The sequence below is a fragment of the Zonotrichia leucophrys genome, chromosome 3 (genome assembly GCF_028769735.1).
Source record: "Zonotrichia leucophrys gambelii isolate GWCS_2022_RI chromosome 3, RI_Zleu_2.0, whole genome shotgun sequence".
Lineage (NCBI taxonomy): Eukaryota > Metazoa > Chordata > Aves > Passeriformes > Passerellidae > Zonotrichia > Zonotrichia leucophrys.
The window spans coordinates 78707055-78733698 of record NC_088172.1 but is presented as its reverse complement, the minus strand read 5'-3'; the positions used below and the strand labels follow the sequence as shown (position 1 = coordinate 78733698).

At 39.1% G+C, this 26644-nt stretch overlaps 1 protein-coding gene across 1 annotated transcript in view; it reads right to left on the bottom strand.

Moving 5' to 3' along the window:
- The window catches only part of PPP1CB (protein phosphatase 1 catalytic subunit beta), a 28722-nt gene extending 2078 nt beyond the window's left edge, over positions 1–26644 (bottom strand). Inside the window, exons 1-7 of the mRNA XM_064708933.1 lie at positions 26367–26644; positions 13911–14042; positions 10418–10648; positions 9990–10094; positions 5202–5273; positions 1969–2120; positions 287–421 (exon numbers count right to left, since the gene is read on the bottom strand). Coding sequence (XP_064565003.1) covers positions 287–421; positions 1969–2120; positions 5202–5273; positions 9990–10094; positions 10418–10648; positions 13911–14042; positions 26367–26418 — 879 coding nt within the window. The 5' untranslated portion in view covers positions 26419–26644. The remainder of the gene's footprint in view (positions 1–286; positions 422–1968; positions 2121–5201; positions 5274–9989; positions 10095–10417; positions 10649–13910; positions 14043–26366) is intronic.

The following is a 26644-nucleotide window of genomic DNA, read 5'->3' as shown; positions in this document are numbered from 1 at the left end:
GTGTACTCCAATCACTAGGTATGACAAAAAAGAAATCACCCAATTAAACTTTAAATTTTGAAATAAGCATTTGAATAGAATGAATATAATATGAAATAGTTTGGAAAATATCAAATTCCAGTTTTCTGGAGAACAGTTGGGTTGCAGTTCCAGTTGTTCACACTGCAGTCCCCTCTGTAGCCCAAGAATGTTGCTTTACACTAACCACCAGCACAGCCACGAGCACACTAACGTGGTCCATACAGCCCAACACCTACAGGCATGTTACTGCACAAATATAGCATACCTGGAAGGAACACATCAGAGTTTCATCCACACTCATCATGCCTCCTGCATTGTCAAACTCTCCACAGTAATTTGGAGCTGAGAACAGGGTGACCAACTGCCGTTTAGCAAAGAACTCGTATCCATCTTCAACCACCTGGCAACACCAGAGAAATCAATACGGCTCACATACAAAGTTTTGAAGAAAAAAAAAAAGAGTATCTTGAGACAAACTGGACTTTATATTAGAAAGATAAAGGAACAGACATAAAAACAGCTAGTTTATGTCTTGACTTTCAGACAGGACAAGTTCACTCATTTTATCTTACCTGACACTGAATGTCAGGCCAGACAGTATACCCCTTGTCTGACAATTCAAATGTTAAGCACACATCAGCTTGACTGTTTAATATTTTCATAGCTGAAGTCCAATTATACACTGCCAGTGTAAGGATTCCCAGCATTTAATGCTTTATACACAGAATGTGGATGTTTGACCTAATTAGTTTGGAGCACACAAGGTCTGGATACCACCTTCACTGCAACTTGAAACAATTAAGTTTTGCTTAAATTGGTGTTGATTGCACACTCCTCAAGTGTAGGTGATTTTAGAGTGTCAAAATTATAAAAAAAGAGTGATTCTGCCAGATCTTGCCTAAGAGCATGATGCACCTTTACAATTGTGCAAGAAGTATGATGCATCAGCTGAGGATGTTCCCTCTTTTCTGAAATAAAAGCTTTATGTTACAATGTAGTACAACAAATACACCCAACTGATTACTTTGGTGCAATCATCATTATCTTCTATAAGATATCATCCTCCTTTTATAAAGAACTGAATCAACTATATGACTTAGAAAATTGGCAGTAATCTTGATCAGCAGTTAAGAAATCCAGTCAGCATGTGGAATCAATACTAAATCTTCTCTAATGTTTTAGCAGTAAAATTACTAGGAAAAAAATTTAAGTGTTCTAATAGTGTACCCAAGCCTAACAGTGACACAGAATAAAGAGCTTATTTTTGTTCCACAGCAAGAGGGAGCTTCTAAAATAGACTAAATAATGAAACTGAAATGCTATACAGGAAACTGAAACCTGATGTCCACCTAAGTAGCACTGTTGCTTGAAGTAACCTAATAAAAAAGTGTGCTCAGGATTGGCAATGCAAAAACTGCCTGACTGAAATGTGAGGAAATAAATATAATCTATGCCAAAAAACTCTGGATAGCTGAATCAAAATACTAGCAACAGTGAAAGTTTTTATGTACAGACTTGCTTGTAGAGATAGTCAAAATGCATTTAGTATTTCCATGAAGCAAAGTAGAGGTAGTTCAAGCCAGAATTACCAGGGAATTGTCTACTGCTGAAAGTGAAGAACTTAAACTTCAGTGTAAATCTCAAATTCAAGTCACTCTGCCCCTTTAAATTTGGAGACTTTACCTGTGATGCTCACATACATCAGCCTAACATTTAACAGACAGTACAAAAGGAAGACATCAATGGAGAAATCCAGTGTTTGTATTCTACTCAACTGACATTAGACACACAGCTCATCATGAGCCAACAAAAGGACATAGCCTTTATAGGCCCTTTATTAGAAAGATTTTTTCTCTAGAAATAACACAGTGCAAATTAAGTTCCAAATATACACGACTGATAAGGAGCAGGAGAGGTTTTAAGAAGCAACAACAGCAAAATTCATACCTGATGAGCTCGACAGATCAAATCCAGATCATGACGATTCAGAAATTTACTGACCACATCAGCACCAAAAGTGAAAGAGACCCCACGATCATTTTCACCCCAACCTTGCACATCTTTGTCTGGGTCAGACCACAGCAGGTCACAGAGCAAACCTTTGAAAGATAATAAAAATGAAAATGCCAGTCTTGGGATGCATTTTATAACGCAAACCAGTTCTGCTGTAATTACCAGAGCAACTCACCTAAAAAAAATAAGCCTTAACAACAAATGCAACAATACTTCACTGCAACTCAGACAAAAAGTACAGTCTGAATCTCGAGATTGTTTACCCCCTCACCACTGAAAATGCCTTGAGATTAAAAAAGTCAGATTCAAACAGTTCTTTGAAATAATCTTTTTTTTTGTAATATTTAGTGTGTTTACAGTGAGCATTAAAGGAGTTTAAAAATATTAAAGTGCATGTGTATTAACAGGCAACCATCAACTTCACAGCTCACTGGGAAAGCTTCGTTTGAAAGGCACAGTAAATTTAAAAGTCCTATACAAGGCCAGTCATAAAGGCAGTAAGTAATTTCGTACTCTAAGTTTCTGAACACAAACAACTTTGATTCTTACTTTTCCTACCATTCATGAAGAACCTCAGATGACTAAATCAAAATGTAACACAGCAAAACACTGATACATCATCTCACGTAGCACTGCCAATTTGCCAGGACCCCCACTGACTGTTTCAAAAAGCCTCGTGACAGCCAGTCTGGAAGCTAAGCTACAACAATAAACCTTTCTGGCATTTCAGCACTGGTCAAGATCTTTTTTTTCTTTGCTGCCAACAAAAGGTCAGTCAACTCTGGAGTTAACACTGGGTATTAAAAAAGATTTCTCTAGATCAACTGCAATGCCTTTACAGATACAGAACTTTCCATTAATATTAGCATGAGAAAGAACCAGGCCAATCCAACTGGAACACAAACAAACCCCCAAATGTTTGAAAGGCATTGTACTTTCTTTACCTGGGATGACCCACAGGCATATAAATACTTAACAGCACTGTCTCACAATTTGAAAGATAAGCCAGAAGGCTACTTCATCTACCATTCAGAAGTTTGACTGACATTTACATTTGGTTACTTGCTAAACAAAATATTGAAGATGTTATTTCTTAAACAACAGGTCCTTCAAGCTGTAATCAAGCCAACCAATGTTTGAAACCTATTGTGCAACGACATCATTTTATATTTACATATATTTATCAAATGGTCTTTGGCACCAGACACAGCTGCTCTCTAACAACAGGCTAAAATTTGTTTTTAGAAGAGAAAGAATAGAAAAAGTACAACTGGATTTTAGATACTATTTCCATCTAGAGATAAACTACTGAATAGAATCAGTGCATGACAAAAACTTAACTTTACTGAAATTTAGTTCTATATTGAGTAACTTTGTTTTTCAAAACAATAATTGCCCTGCAATCCCTAATGGCTTCTTACCATGAGTTCCCAACAAGTGATAGAAGCAGCTTGTCTCAGCTGTTTAGTGAGTGCATCCTCTTCTATTCTTTCCCCAAAATCAAATAATCTTTAGATCAAATAATCTTTACAGAACAAAAGGCAAATCTGTCCTAAGAGGTCTTTAAATTGCAGTTGAAGTTGTAAAGCTTTTTTTCATCAGGCTTGAAGAAGCCATCATAATAATCTAATCCTAGCACAGCCACATGACCATCTACCAAAACTTTTGTATCAACACAAATATTCCCCAAGTGACACCTCTCCACAAAGAGACAGCTCTGAAGGGCTTAAAACTTTAATGGAAGTGAGACTATGTCAGTTTATTTTTAATTTTCTGCAAGATCCACTTCCATTATGTAAAACTGGTTTCCTTAAGTAGGTCCAAAAGATGAAGACCTTGGTCATTGCACCACAGCACACATGCCTCTGATAGGACATTTCTTTTTATCTCTGACAGTACACACACAGCTATTGCTTCTGAAAGCAAAATTAACACTACACAAAACAAAAATCTTTTACAAAAAATCTGCATACTTATTTTTAGGAGGTACTAAGAAGAGAGATGATTTCAGTGGAGTGTCCATGGAAACAAGAACTACGTTCTGTAAGGGCATTCCTGAAGTGGGGGTGCCTCAAGCACTATTATGCCTGCTGAATAAAACCCATCTTTTCTGGGAACGCTGATATATGCAAAGATTGACTCGTTTGTGCTGACATTTATTTGGTTATGCATTGAGTGAATAAGTAGCATAAAAGGACAAACAGTGCAGTAATTTATACTACAGAAAGAATCACTTACCAGTCTATAATGCATCTTAGTGTCAGGAGTGTATATACTGGCTTGCACAGAAGTGCTGTTGTTTAAGGGACAGTAGATATATTAACATTAGTCCCTGAATTACTCCATGCCAAGGAACATTACAGGAAACAGAATTCTTCTAACTTATTTGTAACTTATGTTCAAAAAAAGGTTCAGATCTTATATCTCCACTGAAAGTTAATTTCAGACCACTGTTGAAGTCAACACTTTAAAAGTTATCCCATTGTATTGCTCAACAGTCTTTTCAATCCACTAGTAAAAAAATCTGTAATAAATGAGACACTAAGCAAGACTGATTCAAACCATTCAAAAGAACATTGTACAGAAAGCACTAGCAATTTGCATCCAACATTTATAAACAGAACAATAACCTAGTAGAAGAAAATTTCACAACTAGTACATTGATAGATGGAACTGAAATCCCAACTGCAGTGAAGTAAGAGCTGTATGTTTCAAATTTAAGGAGGAAGGAGACAAACAAAAAGAAGCCCAAATACTTAAACACCCAGCAAATATAACTTGGTTGTCCTGTTTAACTTTGAACCGTGATGTTCTTTGATAGACTAAAAGGTTTGTGTGTGCCTAACCAACGCAAGGGGAATGACCTCTTCTGTTTCCTTTATCTTTCATTACACTTCTAAGATATTTTAAGGGAAACTTGTGAATAATGTATCCAAAAACATGTATCAAAAAACATACCCTACTCTGCTATGATAACAACACCGCATACAACAACGTTTAACACATCAGATAGCACAGCCATCAAGAAGAACAGGGCCCACATCCTATACAGGCACCAAGGAATATTGTACTGTGAGCAGAGTTAAGTCACTCCATTGCTTGCACAGAATTTGATTAAATCTGTTTCATCATTAAGACTTATTTACAGTAAATTTCACATCACTCACCTGTGTCAGGAACATCTGTAGGTCTCATAATTCTCCGGATCTGCTCCATTGACTGGAGATCTGGAGACAGTCCTGTAAAAGTACAAGAAAACAAGTGACTCATATACGCATTTTACCTGCGGAAAGGGTTCCAGAGAACACAAGATTTGAGGTTCAAAGGCACACAGCATCCATTGTTTCCACTGCAACATAAACAGAAGGCAGTTTGCTATAAGACAATTAAGTTGCTGAATAGAGGACAGAGAATAATGCAAGTGAACTTAGCGAGGGGTTCTCATCACCATCCTTTTAGCCATGGAGGTTGTCATCTACTGTAGCTCAGCTGCTTAAGTCAATTACAAAATCACAGTGCTTTGATTACTCAAAAAAAAACCTCAAAACACTTAGTGCAGACACAGCTGTCCTTCAATAGTTTAGCCATTAACATGCAACAACAATTAAAGCATGGAATTCCAAAGCCACCCTTTGAGGAGTTTACACACCCTAAAGCTCCTCTGCTTGGGGCGTACAGGCATGAAAGAGAGCCTGCTAGATGCTACAGCATCCTAATGTGTCCTTAAATAAGGGTCCTAGGTGTTTTAAATGACTTAGGCCAAGGTCTCTAATTAAGAAAGCTGCAAATTTTAAAATAGAACATGAAGACCTAATTTGTGATGAAACACATTTTGTGTTAACAAACCATATCAATTTGACTCAGTCCAGAACTCTGAACAGGACAGAAGAAAGCTGTCATTGGGAAGGTCATTTCACCATGTAAAGTAATTTCAGGTAACATCAGAGTTTGCACAGTGGCAATGTATATGGTACAAGAACAATGATATTTGACAGGAACCAAAGAACTTGATACAGACTTGAGGAACTTTTCTTCAAGTATGAAGATTTTAGATTATTTTTCTTGAAGCAGTCTTATGGTAAAAGCCTTCTATCATCATCATCTTGCTAAAGCTGTTTTCATGCTCTTGCCTTGAGGTTGAAAAGAATGGCAGAAATCTAACAGTAAACTACTTAAAGGGAGTATTAATCAAGTCTATAAACACAACAATACAGGAATAATAAAATAAATTCTAGTACAAAATCACCTTTCAAACTCTGACTAATCTACCACTTCCCCTTTCCCAGACCTGATCTATTTGCACACACATTTCATTAGCACACGGCACCACACCCAGAGATTGCAATGGGCAGTCTCAGTGAAATAAACATGACCAGTCTGTGACTCTCTATGAAGTTACAGCTTTTCAGGTTGCACCCAAAATAAATCTTTAATCCCTGGAAATGCTCAAGGCCAGGCTGGCTGGGATGGAGCATCCTGGTCTAGTGGAAGGTTCCCTGCCCACAGCAGGGTCAGTGGGAACTAGGTGCCTTTTAATGTTCCTTCCAACTCAAAGCACTCCATGATTCTTTAAAAGGAAATGTTACTACAAACCATGTCTCAACCGTGTGGCTGTCCATTTTGGTGCTATTTTGCATTACTGGAAAACAGCAAAACCCTACAGAATTGCCTACAGGTTTGCAGACTTTTTTGTAACCATTTCTTTCCCAGAGTATTTTCCTAACTCCCCTTGCACACAAAGAAATGGCTAACATCTCAAATTCATACCTACAGAGAAAAGTCCTACATGATCAGTGTTGAATGGAGGATATAAGAATGCCAAAGTAAAGCTGCTGCCAGTGAAGTGATTGCTGAAACCTACAGCATACTAAAAGTACAGAATTAAGTTGAATCGTCACAACAGCTAGGCACAGGAAAAACACCTTTAAGTATACTCAGTATACTATATTTTTGAAGCATAAGACCACCTCCTCCCTAATGGAAAACAAAGAATTCTCATTACTCCTGGCAGACTCATCAAATTTGATTTGAACCACTCTTTGACTGTGTGGAATTGGTAAAGCAAGCGTGATAGGTACTAATTTCTATAGTGTAATCTTTGAATATTATGTAAATTAAGTAGAGATAAACATCAACATTCAGTTTGTTGCCATTCATGTCACAAGAAAAACAGAATTCCAGAGCCTAAAAATACCACAAAAATGCAGTATTTTACTGTACAAACACAACTCCCATCTCAGCTTCAACTGAGTGTAGTAAGATCAATGTATTCCATCAGTATGACACTACAATATGGACTTCATTTATAGGAACTTGAAACTAACCATGTAAGTTCTTTAAAGCTTAGAGCTAGAGAGTGCTGTCATAGATTAGAGGACCAATTCTGCACAGAATACAATGCAGAGAGAAAGGGAGAAGTCAGAAATAGTTAAGGAATAAGCTTTAATGAAGTGAGATAAAGAGCAAAGTCAGAAGTTAGTTGAGAGGACAGCCTTTAAAAAAGGACAAATTATTACATGTGTGAGGAATGTGGGAAGAGAGGGAGCTGATGGAAAAGATACAATGAAAGATCCTCTCACTAGCTTGAACATTTAAAGACAGAGGTAGCAAGAGAGGTTTGAGTTATATTGCAAGATGGGTAACTCAAAACAGATATCCAGAAAAGTTTAGGTAAAAGAGATGACTCAATATATTAAGCTATTGTAGATGGCCTACTGGGGTTGAAGTTAGGTGCCTTTTGTTTTACTATGTTATGCGGTTTTGCAAAGTTTTATTATATCCCAGAGGACAATATTTTTAAAATAAACTATGCAAAAATGCGCAATATAGTAAAAAAGGCACCTACCTTATATCTATATGCTAGCTTCAACCTCCAGCAGAGTTGAATGGTTTGTGTTGCTGCCTCAGTGTCTATTAGAGTAGTAACATCATGAAAAGGCGTTGACAGTCCATTACTTCATTGGATCTGGAATGCAGTTTGGATAGGACTGGAGAAAAGTGGAAAAAGGGCAAAGCTTATTTCTGTGCTGAACGTCCACTTCCATTTATTAGGAGCACACAGCACTTAAGTAGTCTTTTCACTTTGTTTCACAGCTACAGATCAGTTCAGAGTGGCAATAATTTCAGTTACAGACTAAGCCTGTACAATTAACGGGGCAATTAGCAATGAATAACAAAGTAAATACAGCTTTTCATTAAAAGATCCTTAAAGCATACTATGCACAAAATAACCTCTTGTTTAGTCAAGTAGGAAAACTTGTAATTCACACATGGTCCCCTCCCTCCCCATTTACAATGAAACTTTAAATCTTTTTACTTGAAAAATAGCTCTTGAGGCTTCTTTCTCATGGTTCAGGTCTCAAATGCATACACACAAAGCTGCTGGTTTTGTCATAGCATTCTGCTCTACCTGCTAAGTTGCTTTGGTTATCTTCTGCCTAAACTTAATTGTTTGCCTGAAACACTCCAGTATTTTGTTACTATTCATGGTCTGTTTTCCAAAAAACCAAAATTGTGAAACATATACTGATAGTAAAACAGTAATTCTTTCATAAGCTGTTTTGGAGATAAATTTATTACATGGGTTTTTAGCCACTGATATTTGGCTACCTAGGTGCAGAGCGACTCTATCTCACATTCCTAAAACTATGAGATCTAGCCTGTAAGATAGATACCAGTTCTTAAAAAGAAGAAACACCACCACATGGCTTGAGAATAAGATTAAAAGATGAGCTGCAAACAAACAGTTATTCTGACATGTCACTGCTACCCAGAGACTGGCAGACCCAAGTGTACTACTGCATTAACTATGTTTTTACAGGTACTTAGCAATACCTCAGAGCATGTTATGTGTAAGACTGTTAGCTTATTCTAGCAGGCACTGAAGGCAGAAGCTTTCAATACAAGACACAAGAATACTCCAGACCATTTTTAAAGCATATTCCATACAGGCATAGCTCTTGAATTGATACCTGTCATTAATAAAGGCAGGATGGCAGCCATCAATAGAACCCCAAGAAGTCTGGAAACAGAGGTGTTTAAACTAGATGTTTCTGCATTGCTTTCATTTCCATTAATTTCCATCTGACTGGCAACACAGGTGTGACATCTACAAAACCATTTCTAGATCACTCAGAGAAAGGCATTAAATCGCTTATTAATGGAGGCAGTTGCAGACACAGCTGCAAAAGGCAGGATAGCTCTTTCTACAAGTAATTGAAATTCTTGTCAACTGTTTGACACTGCAAGCTTCTGAAAACCTGTTAAGCATTATTGCCTGTAAAGTCATGGCTTGTTCTACAAAGAAGAGAACCCAAGTACATTCCAATATTCAGACAAGTCACAGCCCTCAGTCAGATCAACACTCAACACTTTTTTCAGTACACCAGCAGGGCAGCACTGGGACAGGTACCCACAGAATGTAGAGCAACTAGCAGCAAAGGCTTTATGGAGTCCATGCAAGCCATGTCTAATCTGCTCCAGTGTTAAGAAACGTCTCGCTTCAAGCTGCAGGCTTGACTGTGTGACCTCAGCGGTCCCACCCACCAAAGTGTTGTGAAACAGTTAAACAGAGAGTAGAGAGCCAAGGTTACTTGTGACAGCCACTCTTCACTGCTGGGGCGCCAATGTTAGCAAGGCTGCACTGATATACAGTAACAGCAACAGGCAACGTGGCAAAACTGGACAATAACTCTAGCATTAAGTAACCTTCAGAGAGGGATACACTGATGGGAATACTTACAGATGCACTTCCCCATCAGGCACAAGAGGGCCATGTGTACCAGGTAAGAATGACAGTCTACTGACAAGTGCACAGAAAAGCATGACCTTTACAGACAACACAAGGTTAACTATAGCCAGCTAAATATCAGGTACACACAGCCACAGTCCATTTGGTACAGCATTAACCCAAAGTCAAGTTCAGATACAACTTTTAAAAGCAGCCATCAGCTTACCTCCATGACAACAGAAGATCTTCTCATCCACAATGGCTGCAATAGGCAGACAGTTAAAACAGTCTGTGAAGGTCTTCCACAGCTTAATGTTAAATCTCCGCTTGCCTACAAACACAGTGTGCAACATTAGGAAGAGGAAGCTGGTTCTTAAAGACAACCTGTAATACATATCAGAGCCTAAGCAAAAACATTAGCAAATTCTATGAGCACACTAACATCTCAATCTCTTACTACAGCATTTCAAGGACAGCAGAAGAAAAAAAGAGTAATGCTCCAGAGTGACTTTAACATTGGCTTGGAACTTAGAAAGTTTCAACACAGTTCACAGAGTATTGAAACCTTTGCATTACAAGAGTCACTACTACAAGTGTTTCCAAAACAAAGTATTAGTCTGTTGTAGTCTTCCAAAAGTAATAGATTTTGCTTACATTCATCATAAAATCCATAGATTCGATTGATGCTAGCACACTCATGATTTCCTCTTAGGAGAAAGAAGTTTTCTGGGTACTTGATTTTATATGCCAGTAATAGGCAAATTGTTTCCAGAGACTGTTTGCCTCTGTCTACATAATCTCCAAGGAAAAGATAATTAGCTTCTGGTGGGAATCCTCCATATTCAAATAATCGAAGCAAGTCTGTATACTGACCATGGATATCACCTGAAAAAAAAAGTTTACCAAGGATCAGTGCAACATAACTTCTGCAAGTCAAGAACTTAAGCCAGCTAATTAGTTTTTATTCAGTGATATTAAAAAAGGAATTAATATTACCTTTAAAAACTGGCAATATGCATTATAAAGGTAAGAACCAAGCTGATATTAAAGCTGAAGTACTCACAGGATATAAATAACTCACCATATCTGCACAACTGCTATGTCAGGTATGAAGCCAGTCTGAAATGCAAAAGCTACAAAAATCTTCACAATAAAGCATAAGCTTTCTAACCAAGCTTTAATTCACTTAAATTAAAACAAGGTCAGAAAGAAAATCTCCAATTGAACAGGTATATGACCAGGAAGTACCTCAAAAAAGTCACATTAACTACTGCAAAAACAGATCGGTGAAGAATTCAGACTGCAGAGAAACTGAACACTGCTGGCAAAGTACACTCACTTCAAAGGTCAATTTCCATAACACTGCTGTACTAAGAATCCCATCCCGCAGCATTTAGACTAACTCCTCCTTTGATGCATGTAACAAGCAAGACAGACTCAAAAGACTTCATCCCTTACAAGATACTCAACCCTGCAGCTTGTTGTTAGGAAAAATACCCGTCATGTTACTCTTCCCACTGCCAGCTTTAAAACTAGGCTTTCCACAGAACAGCTCTGTGTGGCATTTACACCAGCACAGTGCAGCACATCAGAGCAGCCAAAGCTAAACTATCTCTGAGCTGTCCACATGGGTGAAGAGGCCAAAGCTGCTCTACAGTAACTTCCAGTATACATGCAATGCATTCCAGCTGAGTGGAAAGCTTATTATCAGAGTGACTGGATGCAAAACAGATATGCCAAAAGCTGCATTTATTTGGGTTCAGTACCTCCTGGTCCTGTACATTAAGCATTACATTGATGTATCTTCACTATTGCTGCTTGTTCAGTGACAAAATCCTGACTTTGCTTAGCAGAGCTATTCTCCAGTAGAGCACAAGCTACTACAGCCTTAAAAGAGAAAAAAAGAACAACTCACACCACTTTTTTCATCTTAAAAAAGATAACAGGTTCCCAAACCTGTATACTCCCTGGTTCAACTCTTAAAGCATACAGTGGTACAAAAAGTACATGTTATATTATATTCCTTTCAATTTTCCATGAAAAATGCAATACTTCCTCCTTTAGGCAGCATTCGCCCATAACTATTTCTCACTCAGGAAGAATCACTTTTCCAATTTTCTTCTAATAGAAGTGATCAGTATCTACTATCCAATTTCAGTGACAATCTGAAGCTCCACTGGCTAAAATCTCTTTCACACATGTTGCAACAAGAATGATTTGTATTCTAACTGATATTTAGAAGTCTGCAGGTCACAATCTGAAGAAGCAGAGGACTCCTCAACAAATTGTTTCTATGCTGAGTCTAGTACTCCAGAACCATGTTATCAAATCCCAGTTTTCATCACTAACAGAATGAACTACCAAGTAAACACACTACAGAAAATATTATTATTATGTTGTCTATAACTACTTTCAGTTACACTCATGCACAGAGGGACAAATGCACTTAATGGATAAAAACATTTTGCAGAAACAATTTTACAAAGGTACCAAGGCATTTCCCATTCAATTCATGGCACTCAGCACTTTAAAATAATACAGCTTCATGTGAGCACAAGTTGAAGTCTACCAGATATAAGACACATGAAAAACCACATCTATTTTAAAATGGACATTTACATAAGAGCATCTTTCATCTTACATTAAAACACAGCCATTTAAGATGTAGAGGTTATTTTGAACTGACTTGATTGTAAGACAAGACAATCCTATTATGGTTCCTCAGGCATTGCCTGAACACACAAAAGTAATAGTTCAAAGCATTGCCAGCTGCATATTTTGCTTTTGGTGAAAGCAATCATCGTTCTTTTGCTTTTATCTAAATGCAGCTTTGACAATTGCTCCAATATTAAATTTAGATGCACCTGACACTTCCTGGTACTTTCACTGTGTTTGGAATCCAATTTAAGATAACAAATACCTTATTTAGCTGTGCATTAGCTACACCTATTACTGCACACCTAACAGTCCACTCAACTGCCTCCATCTAAACAGATGAGGAGGACCTCACTTTGAAGTAGGAAAATTATTCTTTGCAGACCTTGATTTATGTATAATCTACCTGAGTTTCCCTGTTTTCTTCATCTAGGAATACAGTAAGACTACACTACAATGAAAAGTCTAAAGAAACCACAATGTGATAAAGCTGTATTTTACCTTCAACTTTAAGTCATAAGGCAAGCTGGGCTGGTTTTTCCTTCCCACCCTACCAAGCAATTAGTCATTTAAAAATGACTTTGCCATTAGTGGTTGGTTTGTGGGTTTGGCTGTTTTATTTTGGGGTTTGGGGTTTTTTTAATTGGTAATATCCTCTCAATGTAAGAAACACTGCAGACATTGCATCTGCCAGGAAGAAGCTAATCTATGTTCGAGGATGTAAGTTGTAATGAATACAAAGATTGCCTCCCCTTTAATATTATGACACTTCAACTAATCTAATTCAAGGAATTTTATGCTTTTAAAGGCATTGCCTATTGTTAATAAGCAAGTTGAAGGATGATTACTATCTGGTATTTACAGAACTTTTAAATCAGCTTTTACAAGCTTGTAGTTACAGTGTACTCTGGAAGAAGTCTAGCACCTTATAAATGCTTAGTGAGATAATACACATGTTGTATTTGTGTTTCACAGTAATACTGATGTTTTTTAAAACATACTCTAAAGCTCAAGGAATTTGTTACATGGTAACTAAGCCTAATTTAATTCTGCATTCAGTTTCACTTTCTCAATTGAAAGACTAACAATGCCTTCAATCTTTCAAGTGTCTCATTTCACGAGGTCTTTGTTTTGTTATGCTTTGAAGTGAGCAATCCCAACATGCAACATGTGGGCCTTTTAAAAGCAGCTGTGTTCTGAAAGAGTGATCAGAAGAGCACCAGCCCTGTGCAGGCAAGGAACAGGTTGCAAAATTTGCACTAGATGAGGGCACAAGCAGTCCTTACTGCTAAGGAAACTTGCTCCAAAATAGCATGAGCAGCACTGGCAATGTACCAAGTGCTAGCTGCCTGAAAACTGCATTCAAGGTTTTGAAGACCTCCCTCTAATCCCAACTCAACCTCATTTGCCTGACTCATAATTCTCCCAATCCCCCAGCATAGAACTAGATTAAAAGACCCACATGTAACACATATATATCAAGCTTACATACCACAAATTTTCAGAGGTGCCTCTAGTTCCAGAAGAATAGGCTGGCTAAGAAATATTTCCCGTGATTTTATGCACAAGCCCCGAACTTCTGCTTCGGTCATCTGCACAATCTTCCCAGGACGACATCCTCGTACTGAAATGAGATATTGAACAGCTGAAGGGAACTGCCACACAGATACACAGAAATAGCTAAATGCAGATGATCTGTTATTAAAACCTGTATTTGACAAAAAGCCAGCATCACTTTCTATATATGTACCAAATAGCTTGGAATTATGCTGTCCAATGAATTGTAAAATTAATCTCTGATACTGTGGTAATCCGTGCTTAAAGATCTGTATTCATTCCTGTTGAATCAGGTCTCAGAAGAGAACAATTTAAGCTGTGCTTTTGTCCATATCTGAATAAACAGCAATTTTAAGAAGTGTTTAATTTAACAATTCCTTTATGCTAGAGTATTCATAAAAGACAAGAAAAATCTTGAGATCAGAAAACCTGAAAACACGTCCACATTAGCACAAGGTAAACTTGTTTAGGACTGTTAAATTTAACAGCATTAGTTAAATACAAAGAAAAAAATCATAGACAATATCATGTTTAAATAAACTGAAACTGCCATATTAGAACCATCACACTAAAAATTATGCAAGTTTGAGGGAACTTTCATATATAATGGCTCTTAAATTACTGAAACCTTTCCAGCCAAGAACATTCTAATTAGAAATGAAATTGAATTCTCAAAACCTGTAAGTCAGGCACTCAGACTTATATTTAGCATAAAATCAAAAGCATTTACATGTCATTGCACTCCAAGCCACATCCTCTGGCAAGTTTACCTGCAGCTGCTTCTTTTTACAACTATCTGTATGATTCCTGTCAGAGACCACAGTGTGTCTAATGAGGCAGCAAAACAGAACAATTGTGTTGTCACTTTGGCCAATCCACTTCAGTCTTCCACCTCAGCACAAACCAAACTTCAGAGTTCAAACAAATAAGCCAGAATCTATCAGTGTCTACAACAGGCAAACATCCTGTCCTGCCACCTGTTTTAGATGAAAGTAACATTCAGCATCAAACCATGGTAGTACCTTCAAGGGAAGGTATTACACAACTTTGGCAGCTCAAATCCAAATGCTTTCAAATACATGTATAGTAAGACTTTACTTCACAAAAAATTTAGCTACAACTTCAGTTAGCCTAGTAAATTTGTGAACAGAAGGGCAAGAACTATTTCTTCACACATAGCAAATTCTTAGGTAACCTGCTTTCCCTCGTCAAAACAGAAAAGTAAGATTGTAAATTTTTTTTAAATTAACATAACCTCCCTTTTCCTTTTATCTCTGCTTAATTCCTAGAAAACTTATTATATAGAGGAGGTCAGTATAATTACATCTAGCATTATCTACATTGTGCAATGGGGAAGACAGGCTATGAGGGAAAACAGTTTGTCCTAGGTCACCCTGCTCTGGTTATCACTGCATGCTTGTCCCAGTGTAACTGCACATCTGACCACACCAACACTGTGCTATAAATATTTATTTTTAATAAACACCAAACACTTGGTAAACAGAGGTTAGGAAGCAGTCACAGGGACACGAGAAGAGGCAGAACTGAAGAGTGGTATTCAAAAGCAGGGAAGAGATTAGATCCTGGAACAGGATCAAACTGAGATCCTGGAACAGCTAGTTTGAGTGCCAAAAGAGCAGGAGAAATAGTATATCTGAAGTTGAGGATATATTGTAAATACTTAGCTCATTAGAATCTCACAAGAAAAAGGCTGTGTCATCCAGGACCTCTTTCAGTGAAACTCAGTGAATCACAACCAGGTGACATTTATGACATGGTAAGTCACATTCCTCTTGCTGATTAAGATTTCAACTACACTTGAGGAAGTAAACAGCATTTTAGCAACACTTCTGTGTTATTATTCCTCATGCATTAAGATGTTCACTTACATATTAAAAGAATACAAAGGCAGACATCAGAAACAATCAATGTGACTTGCAAACAATATATGCCTACAGGCTTCCACTCCATCACATTTCAAACAAATCAGTGATGTTCTTACAGGTACATCTTCAGCCCCATTATTAGCAAAAAACCCACAACCAACCAAACTCAGGCTTGACAGCTTTGCACAGGACTTGACTACTCACTTTGTGAGGTACCAAAATGTTCCAACAACCTTAATTTCAAAAGCTTGTGTTCCAAGAGTTTATAATGATCCCCTTCAGAGACCTGGGACTCCTTCTGATAGGCACAATAAACTGCCATTACACACAAGCAGAGTCCTCCTATTACAATGGCTATAATTTTATTTAAACAATTGCTCTATTTTAGACCCATAGCTTGCAACGAAGTCACACCAAAGCACCAAGCAGCACAACCAGCTTTCCAGTCATGTCTTCCCACAGACAGTGCATTCTTTTAACCATAAGCAATGACATTCTCTTCTGTATTTAACTCTCATGATGTTTTGGAGCACCAGAATGATGCCATTTCATACAGATCAAAACCAAGAAGTCAAACACTTATATCCACTCTAGTTTTGGAATTCAAACCCAGGGAAGCCCACTATATACAACATGAACGTTACCAGAAGCAGCACCAGACCAAGCACCGAGACCAAAACTGTGGTAACAGTTCAAGTAGGGCGCCCATAATACTTTAAATAACTTTGACCCAGTCAGTTTTTCTTACAACACCAGCATTTAGCTCCCTCTGAAAGTCACACAGGGGTTTAAACTTGGAACATTTGCTTTATAGAATTGATACTTTGAGTGGTGCTAGATTTTTTCATGAGAAGCAAGGCACAGAGAACATGCAGTCCCTGACTTCATAATTAACTGCCAGTCAGTGCCTTGATGGTATTTCCTTACCTCTAACAGTAGAGCCCTAAATGCTGCAAGTCCTTAACAGACAAATCAACTAAGCTACTTATTACCTCACTTCAGATCTGCCAGGTTAGAAGACACTTCACAACTCTGACAGGTCTATCACTCTGAGAAGAGGAGACAGCATGCACGTGATGATCAGTCCCTGCCATCCTTTGGGAAAGGTGCAGATCTGAGCCATTGTGCCTTTGCAAAGGCCCCTTCCACCCAGACAGCCTGCAGCTCCAGAGCAAACACACAAGTTCAGTTATAATACAAATATAATACAAAACCTGGGGTTTCATGAGGAATAATCATCAATAGTAGTTAAGACAAAAGCAGTTTTCTCCCACAGTTCCTGGATCAGCAACAAGGGCACTATGTATTGAGAAATGAGAGGCTCCTGTGAGCCCTGAAAGGCTCAGCACTTCACTGGGTTCGCAAAGACACTGGAAGGTTTGCCAAGAACATCCAGAACAGATGTGCCACAGCTGTGCTACAAGTACACAAGTAAGACTAAGCACTTATTTCAGCAGCTTACATTACAACTAGAATTTTGTTCAAGTTCCCTTGACTCAGCTGAGCTTTGCATGGATTGTAAACAACACTGCATTTAGTTTTTCAAAAGCCAAATCCCCCAGAACAGATTGAAGGGGAGGTTCTAAGAACCAGATCGAGAGCATAAGAAATGTTTTTCAGACTCATTTACAAATTACTACAGCTAACCACTCCAGTCATTGCTTCTCACACTGCAAAATCTGTAGCTCCAACAGCCTTAAACAGCATTGGGAAAACCATCCTTTTTAACAGCTGTCAGTTACCCAGGGCAGAAATATATCAACATTGAAGGTAAATTAATTATCTTTAATCTAAAATGCTGTAAACAAGCTTTGATTTACATAAATTAGCCTTTTTATAGGGACAGTAGGGACAGCACTTCTGTTGTAATACACAAACTCATGTGCATAGTGCTCTGAGAGAACAAGGCCTTCCTCCAGTGAGCTTCAAGCAGAGCGACATGGCTCAGAATAAAAAGGAACAAAAGCAAATACATGCATTGAATACTGAGACTTATTTTAACACAACAGATCCTACAGTTGGATAGGATCAGAGTACCTAAAAGCTACTCTGATTAATACTAGAATAATCTCTTCACCTACACAACCATTGGTAAGCAACCTTAAGAAGTTCAGTAACAGTAATTAGGAATCCAAGACATGAGCTGCACAGTGGCAGTAAGAAAAACTTCAGCAAAAAATAGTTTTTTAATCCCTCTAAATTTATGCCAGAGTGTAGTAGATTATGTAAGGCAATATCAGCAAGGAAAAGGAAAGTGGGTCAAGAATTGGCTGTTCCAATTTTCACTTGCATTGCCATTTTCCACAGCCTTTGATGAAATGGAAAAAATGAATTTAACCTGTTCTGTCACATTGCTTCTGGTGTGCCTCTCTCTAAGCAGCTAAGCTGCTCATTTTGTGCCACCATTCAGTTTCTTCAATGACTAAGTCAGCTGTGGTATGCACAGCTACCCTAAGCATTTACCTGGTGCTGCTTTCCGACATGACAGTGTCCAGCTTACTGGATGTAACACTCACAGTTTTATCATAACATCAGAACCCAGAGACTTCTCCCTCGTACTATAAAAAATTGGGTCAGCATTATTGCTAATAAGCACTCTCCTTTCCATTCACTCTGCTCTTTTTGCAGACATGCACTTATGTAGCCACACAGTAAACTGCAGTGAACTGATATTTTCTTCCTAGAACAAAGATACAGCAAATCAAAAATGTAATCTAAACAGTTCCCCAAGATGAAGAATATATCTTCTGTGAACTTGAGACAGGGCTAAAGAAAGAGTAAGGAGCTGGTTCTGCTTCTTCCCATACTAGCTCCAGCCAAGCTTATGTCTGAAATTATGGCTTTAGAAGTCAATTTTGCCAGAGCAGGTCTAAAAAAGACCCCCAAACTACAACCAAAGACTGCAAGCATGCAATTTTACAAATTGCACACAAGCAATTCCCTTGAGCTTACAGTCCCCCCACTTTCTGTGGGATGTTTAATCATTGGTGCTTAACAACTCAGACATTTAACTAATTTTTTTTTGTACTTAAAAGTACTTTCAAGTATTTGGCAAATGTTGAACAGCCTGTCAATAGTAGGAGCAGAACAGATTTTAAAGCTTAAGGCGGCATTACCGATGACTTGGGGAAAAAAAACAACAAGCAGTCCTCACACTGATTTCTGGAAATATGTTCTGAAGTTATCTGTTTTAAGTATTTTTTAAATCCAAATTACATGCTTTCATGAGTTTAAGTCAAGAATCCCATACTGGATTTTAAAAGCAACTCTCAATTTTAAAAGCAAAATTTCTATTCCCTCAGAATATCTTCTGTTATTTAACTTGTTCAGCTGCCATCCAGAAGCAGCCACTCCCTACCTTGCAGCAAAACAGAGAGTAAAGCCAGCAACACAAGTTTTAAATTTTCAGAACTGCTGTGACAGAACTAAGCTTAGAATAGCTCTCATTCACGAGTTACACTGGTGGACAACAATAATATAAATGAACCTGTTAGAACTTTGCTCAATTCAGCAAGAACAGATCGCTGAACATACAGCTCTCCTGCAGCATAGCCAGCAACCCTGCACCCTTCCTAGGGTACATCACCCAAATTCCTCACTAAAAATAGAATAATCAGTCTTCCTGGGAGCTTTTCTTCCTGAAAAACTGTGCTTTTACATCCAAGTAACCTTTAAGTCTTTCTAAAATTGCCTTCACTAGATGACCTTGATATTAAGCATCTTGCTGAAGAACAGTGATTGCTTATGAACTCATTTTAGCAGGCTTATTTAATATCAAGCACAAGTTCACTGCAGAGTAAGAGACTGCCTAAGCCTTTAATGGGAAAAAACCCCTAACAACTGAGTGGTGCTGTTCTACCCAAACTTGATTTACATTCTTCAAATACACACTACCCAGCAAAATTAATACTCATGGAGAAGAGGCTTTGAAATTACTTAGAAACAATTATGTAAAATTGCTTCAGGGGATGCTCCAGTAAGCCCATGAAAACATGCAACTTTTACCCATTCCCTTAGCTTTTCATGGACCACCTGCTGCCTTACTCTGAAGTTCCATAAACTAACTGATGTCTCAGTCATTCTGTATCATACATGGTTCCAAGAACTGCTGAATTCAATGCTGAAGGAAAGACCCCATGTTCTGCATTTACTGTTGGCTTAAGTACACTTGAACCTAAAACTCCAGCAAACCCAAGGTAGAAGCCTCTCACAACGCTGTATTACACAGTGATAGTAATTCCTGTCCTGGTCTACTTGGAAAGCTAACTTAGCATAAACATTTCATGAAACTAAGAATTTCAGCTTATTTCACAAAGGATGACTTTCTTTTCCCCTAACACAGTGCTACTAAAATTCCTAAAACTCAAGGAAGGTGGAGGTAAATTACAGAAGTTATCTAGTTAACTTCTGAGAAGAACCAAGGAGAGAAGCTACTGAAGTTATGATACAAGAAGCTGGGTGTAATTTCTGCACAGTGTCACTGGTGCTTAACCAATACAATTACATGGGATATATACACAAAAAGCTTTACATCAAGCTTGATATAAAAATACCAAAAAACAACCACAAAACACCACCTCAAAACCCAAAACTAAAACGTCCTAGTCAATGTACTGAGCAAACCACACAACAGAAGGTTCATTTCAATGTCTCAAATGATAAAGCAGATACCCAATACCTTTAGAGGAACCTCATTCCCCTGCACAGCCCCTTCCCTGAGCGCTGCAGTGACCTCAGGGAGCCACAGCCCAGGGTTCAGCACGGCGTTTTCCTCCTTTCTGCAAAAGTTACACTCCTGCCTCTGCTGGCAACTAATGAGCATTTAAAAGGAATGTTAACAGTTTATAGTTGCTGTTATCTTAAAGAACAACAGTTTCTCTCTTTTTATAGTATGATTTAGCTGAGCAGGGAGAAAGCCACGGAATGACTCAAGTAAAACCTGAGCTGCAGAGTTTCTAAATGAAACAGTTAGTGAATCATGGAGCCTTCAAGTGGCCAAAGAGGCAGAATAAAGAACCCAGCACAGGCCCAGCACTGGCTCCTGGCCTTCAGAGCAGCGTTTCCAGCCAAGCTCTGCATTCGTCATGCACTTATAAAGCTAAAGATGAAGTGGCTGATATCTGCACTGCTGAGCAAACCCAGAAACAAACTTCATTCCTTATCCCTCCTCTCTGGTTAATACAACACCTACCCTCATAGAAATATACCAAAACTGCCTATTTTCTTCCTCTTTTTAAAGACTATTTTTTTAAAAAGTCCTTTGCAAGCAAGTCCTTTTGCAGTTACTCCTGTTTATTTTTCTAATAGCAAATGATCCAGTCATTTCACACCAAGCCAGGTAATAACTCCTGTTTGTGCAGGATTCATCTCCATGGTTTGTTTGTATTGTTTTGCAACAGATCATTAAGGTCTATTTTATTTCTCTACAACTGCCTCTCTTTTTCAGCATCAGTTACAGAGCCCAGAACTGCAAGCACTGCTACCATATCATACCACACCATCAGGCTGGCTGGATATATTAATTAGTTAAGACAGTAACAAAATAAGAAATGTTATTGACCATAGCACATTTGACCAGTATGCTCTATACCATTTAAAATTAATAAGGAAAAATCTCAATTATTTAATAAGAATTTAAAATACAACTTTCATTTAAAAAGTCGAGTAACAGTCACATTTTTATGTTTATCACAACCTATAAGACCTCCAAAATCACAAGAAAATGAAGTTTGCAGCTTTCTTAGAAGACAACACATGACATGGTAAGAACACCATGCAATCAGCTTCATTAAGGCAATCATAAAAATCACCTTTTTAGCTGAACATTGAAGCAATAACCATTCCCTACATCTACTGGTCACCCAACATGTCTCTTCTTGGATAAATATTTCACATCATCTTTGGTGCATTGGCACTACCAGAACTCGTAGCCCTCAGCCTCACAAAAAAAAAAATTGTTTAGAAAAGATCCACATTAAGTTCAATCAGATTAATTCAAATTGTTAATTTTAATTAGGAAAGCTAGATGTCTTGCCTAGACAATGCAAATTTGTTTGTACAGCAATAGAAATGAAGCCCTTTGACAGAAAACCATCTTGTACCTAAGGTTACCATGTCTGGGTTTCCCTGAGTACATCCTCTCTCCCACATGGTAAACTCCCTAGTGTTTACTAAGACACCTATACATTTAAAAGAGCAGAATTTCATTCTAGCTGGGATGCCTTATACCCAGAAATTAAGGATACAGCACAGAAACAGGAAGCCCAACACCCTGACAGAAATATGTAAATCTTACTTAACACCATTCACAGCACTCCTCACAAGTCAAGGCTGCACCTATACCAGCATCTTTGCTTTGATATAGGGGCAACCTTTTCCACACATCACACATCTAAGCTAAATTACAATTAGCTTAGAACGTGGCTTAAATGTAGACCTGGTGCACTGAATTTAGCTCAGCATTGTTACAAATTCCAGGGCATTTCCCAGACAGGGATACATGGTATTCCTAGATGAGGCAAAACACAAGTAGCAATTTCAGCTGCAGAGCCCAAGAGAAAAAAAACTTCCCTGTTCACATTGGAGAGTGGGATTCCAGAAGGCCACTGAATCACAGCCTTCCAATACTTAAAGAGGGCTTATAACAAAGATGGGGACAGACTTTCTAATAGGGCTTCTTGCAATCAGACAAGGAAAACCGATTTATACTAAATAAATTTTAAAACAAGAAAAGTAGGTTAAGTCTAGATATATGGATGAAATTCTTTTACAGTGACAGTGATGAAACACAGAGCAGGCTGCCCAGAGAGGTGGTGGATGCTTCATTCCTGGAAACATTCAGGATCACACTGGACAGGGCTCTGAGGAACCTGATCTAGGGGAAGCTGTCCCTGCACTGGAGAGGGGCTGTACCAAGTGACCTTTACAAGCTCCCTCCAACCCAAACCATGGCATTATTCTGTATTCCACAGCTGATGTGCTCATGGCAGTATCATCTGTGCATATTCCTGTTTATTGTCCACAGCTAGAAGGGACTGGAAAAAAATCTATCCACCAGATGGCATAGCTGGGATAGTAGGAAGGAAAAAATAACAACTTGTTATAAGTACACACACTGAAGCAGAAATAAGACCACCATCTTCACGTACCATAACATAGCTAAGCCTGATCTGTGATTCTGTATACAAGCACAAGAAGGAAACACTCTTTCAATGAATTTGGATAATTCACTTTCAAGGTCACCTACCACTCTAAGAGTCTTTTAGCAAAGATATGGAATTCTGTATTTGAATGACCTGCAAATCTTTGCAGATTCACTCATGACAGACAGTAAAACTCAAAGTGTCTCCAAGATAGTGAGGCACACATGTCAGAGCACCAGCATCTCCTTCATTCTTCTAGTAAAGCAACAGGAATGACAATTTAAATCTGGCAGATGGTACTTGGTAGACAGAGATAAAAGAAAACACTGTTTCCTTTTCACTTTATGTACACACTTGAGTTTTTACCTTCCTACCATTTCCAAACAGTAGTCATTTATAAGGTATCACTAACTAATGGCCAAGAACCAGACACATTAATGAGATCTTACCATTCCTGAATTCACCACTTAACCAGTGAATAGAGAAGAACTTGGTATAAGCAAAAGAACATGGAAATTCAAAGCTGATGTCATAGAAGACTATTAACATCCATTACATCCTAGTTCAGGTGAGTCTATGAAAACCCTCCCCAAACTCAACTCAAGAGTTCATCAATTCGGCTTTCAGCACTCAAAAGATCTCCAGAGTAACTCAGAACACATTCCAGATAAGCAGGTGGGCACACTCCTTGAGGAGTTCTTGGCAAGATGTTCTTGAATTCTCCCAAGCAGCCCAGCTGTAGGCCACTTCATATTGATATCTCAAAAAGAAATGAAAATCACAAATTAACACACAGAAAGTAAGACAATCTAAGTAGGTAATTCCAATCAAAAGGCAAGTTAATGTGTCATATACCCCAGAAGGATAAAAACAGTTAGTGTAACCTAATTAAAGTAGGAGCAAGAGCTCCTGACAGTTAATATCACAGCCTAGAAACAGGTGTCACCACCCAGCAACACTGAGAGCCCTGAAGTTTCCTGCTGCTGTGGCTTTTGATATGTATTTGCCACCATTGAAAAATTACGTGTAGCAGCCACTGAGAGACACCTGTGGACTGCTATTCAAACTTAAAGCCATACATTTCACTTAAAGCAACAAAAAGGACTAAATATATACTGCATGACAACATTTAACTAAAATGTCTTTTTATTATTTCACTGTGCTTACACTTACACCACAAAAGCCAAGTTAAATTATCCTTTTAAGTCAAAGCTGAAGTGTGAGTAATGGAGCCAAACAACTTGCTTTGAACAATTTAACTGGAGATAAGAGTCAACAGAAATTTTTCTGCGCAACCAGCGTGGGGAGGGATTCAAACTCACTTTACCAGAACAGGTCAGCTAAGCAACAGCATGAGCTCCAGAATGTGAGCTGCCAATTGAACAAAAAACCAACCAAACAAAAAACCCCAACCTTCATTGTGGAACACTGCTGTTTGAACAACAGGTTAAAATGCTATATGTTAGCAGTGCAACAAATAAAAGATGTTAAAAAGAAAGCGAAAATAATGCATTGCTTTAATTGATGCCATTTTTTCCCAAATAAAACCTGTAAGAATTACCTATTACATTTCAGATACCAGATGTTAAATAAGGCACTCCTCGAATGTTAGCAGATTACAAACAGAAAAAAAAGCATCCCATTCCCCTTAAAAATTTTCACAGTCTTTGCTCAGAGTTAAAAATGGACTCAGAAACAGAAAAGCAAAATTACAAGCGAGGTTCAGAAGTTGTACATATATATATCCCTAAAGGTTAAAGTACTATAGAAGACAAGAAGCACAGAGTAGGCTGCTGAAACACAAGGTTAGAAGGCTAGAACCATAACCCAAAAGCAATGAAGTTGTAACACAAGTATTTATGGTGTGTGTAAATTGTATGGAAGACATTTTACAAGTCTTCAGGAAAAATAAAAAAAAGCAGAGTAATACTTAAGAGGGAAGAGAACAATCCAACAAGTTGCACACCAAAACACTGCAGAATCCCCTCCTCCTAAAGCACTCTATATTTCAATTACTACACTATTGTGGAACAAGTGTCTTACAAATATATTATTTAAAGTCTGAAAAACCCCAGAGCCATAAATATACATGTATCTTAATGTCGTCCCCCCCAAAATCTGCCCTAAAAAGTCAACATTTACTAGGTTATTATTTAGTTTGTCTTAAAACCCTACCTATTAATCTGTGTTTCAACATCCAGAAAAAGGGAGTTTTATCTGCATTAACGATCTAAGAGAAACTTCAACTGATACTTGTTTCTTCATACTATACTACACTGCATATCTTAAATCACAAACATAAGCACAACTCTTCAAAGACTTTACGTATTTTTAAATACAACTTTTGCTGTTCTTCGTTTTCATATCGAAAAATATGAGATAGCAGCTGCTAAGAAGTCCTTAAAGCCCTAAACCCCTTGCTTTGGAGTAACTTGACCAAACAAAACTCAGCCTTACAAAACTTGCTTCACTTCCCAAACTATACATGCTCCATAAATTCCTTTCTATAAGCCTTCTGCAATGTGATCCAACTATCTAAGGAGTACAGCAACCAAATAAATGAACGGCGCATACCCATGCAAGTACTCTCATCTCATCTCCGGCATACCAGGTATTTGTTGAGTGCGGAATGAAAGATTAATGGAAGAAGAGGCCCAAGAAGACTAAACATTCATGACACAAATAAAAAGAAAACGCTAGCAATAATTCCTCAGCTTCTCCAAAAGCAGGCAATAAGCGAGCTTACTTTCAAGGGCAGAATCACTATTTAACACACAGAAAACCCTCCACAGCCTTTATCAGCCGCCCGTGAGAGCCGCTTCTGGAGACTGCCCCGTGGGCAGGCTGAGGAATGTCAGCGCACTAAATCCTCTGCTCCCACCGCCACTCACGTACACACAGCCCCACACCTAAGGCAGCTCGCACACGTAATTTCACACACGCAGGGCTGCGACTACAACCCGACCGGAGGCACGGCGAGAAAAGGCCGCTCGGCTAGCGAGGAGAACAGCTCGGCTTGCGCGGCGCCCCCAGCTCGCCCCTCAGCCAGGCACTGGCAGCGGGGTGAAGAAGGGAAGATGGAAAACGAGCCTTTTTTTTTTTTTTTTTTTCTTCCTATTAAATATGAAGGCAGCCAGACAGGGCGGGCACCCCCCCCGCACAGCAGCCCCTCCTCCCTCGGCGGGGCTGCAGGGCCGGGGCTCGGGGCACCGGCGGGACGCGCCGAGCCGAGCCCGCTCCCGGCCGCCACCCCGGGGAAGGCGCTGCCCCCACTCGCCCCGCACCGCCCCGCGCCGGCAGCCCCGGCTCGTCCCGCGGGGAGCGGCGGCCGTGCCCTCTGGCTCCCCGCCGCGCCCCACTCACCTTCCAGCAGCCGGGTGATGAGGCTGTCCACGTTCAGCTCCCCGTCCGCCATTTTGTGGCCACCAGACTCGGTCCCGGGCGGGGAGAGGGCGGGGTGGAGGGCGCTCCACGGAGGAGGAGGAGCAGGGAGCGGCGGCCGCAGCGACAGTGGCTCCCCCCACCCCCCTCCGGCGGTCCCCGGCGGCCGCCCGGCTTCTCCCGCTCCCTCGCAGCTAAATGGGAGAACGCGGCCACCGCTCCTCCCCGCGCCTCCTCCCCTCCTCAGCAGCCGCCAGGGC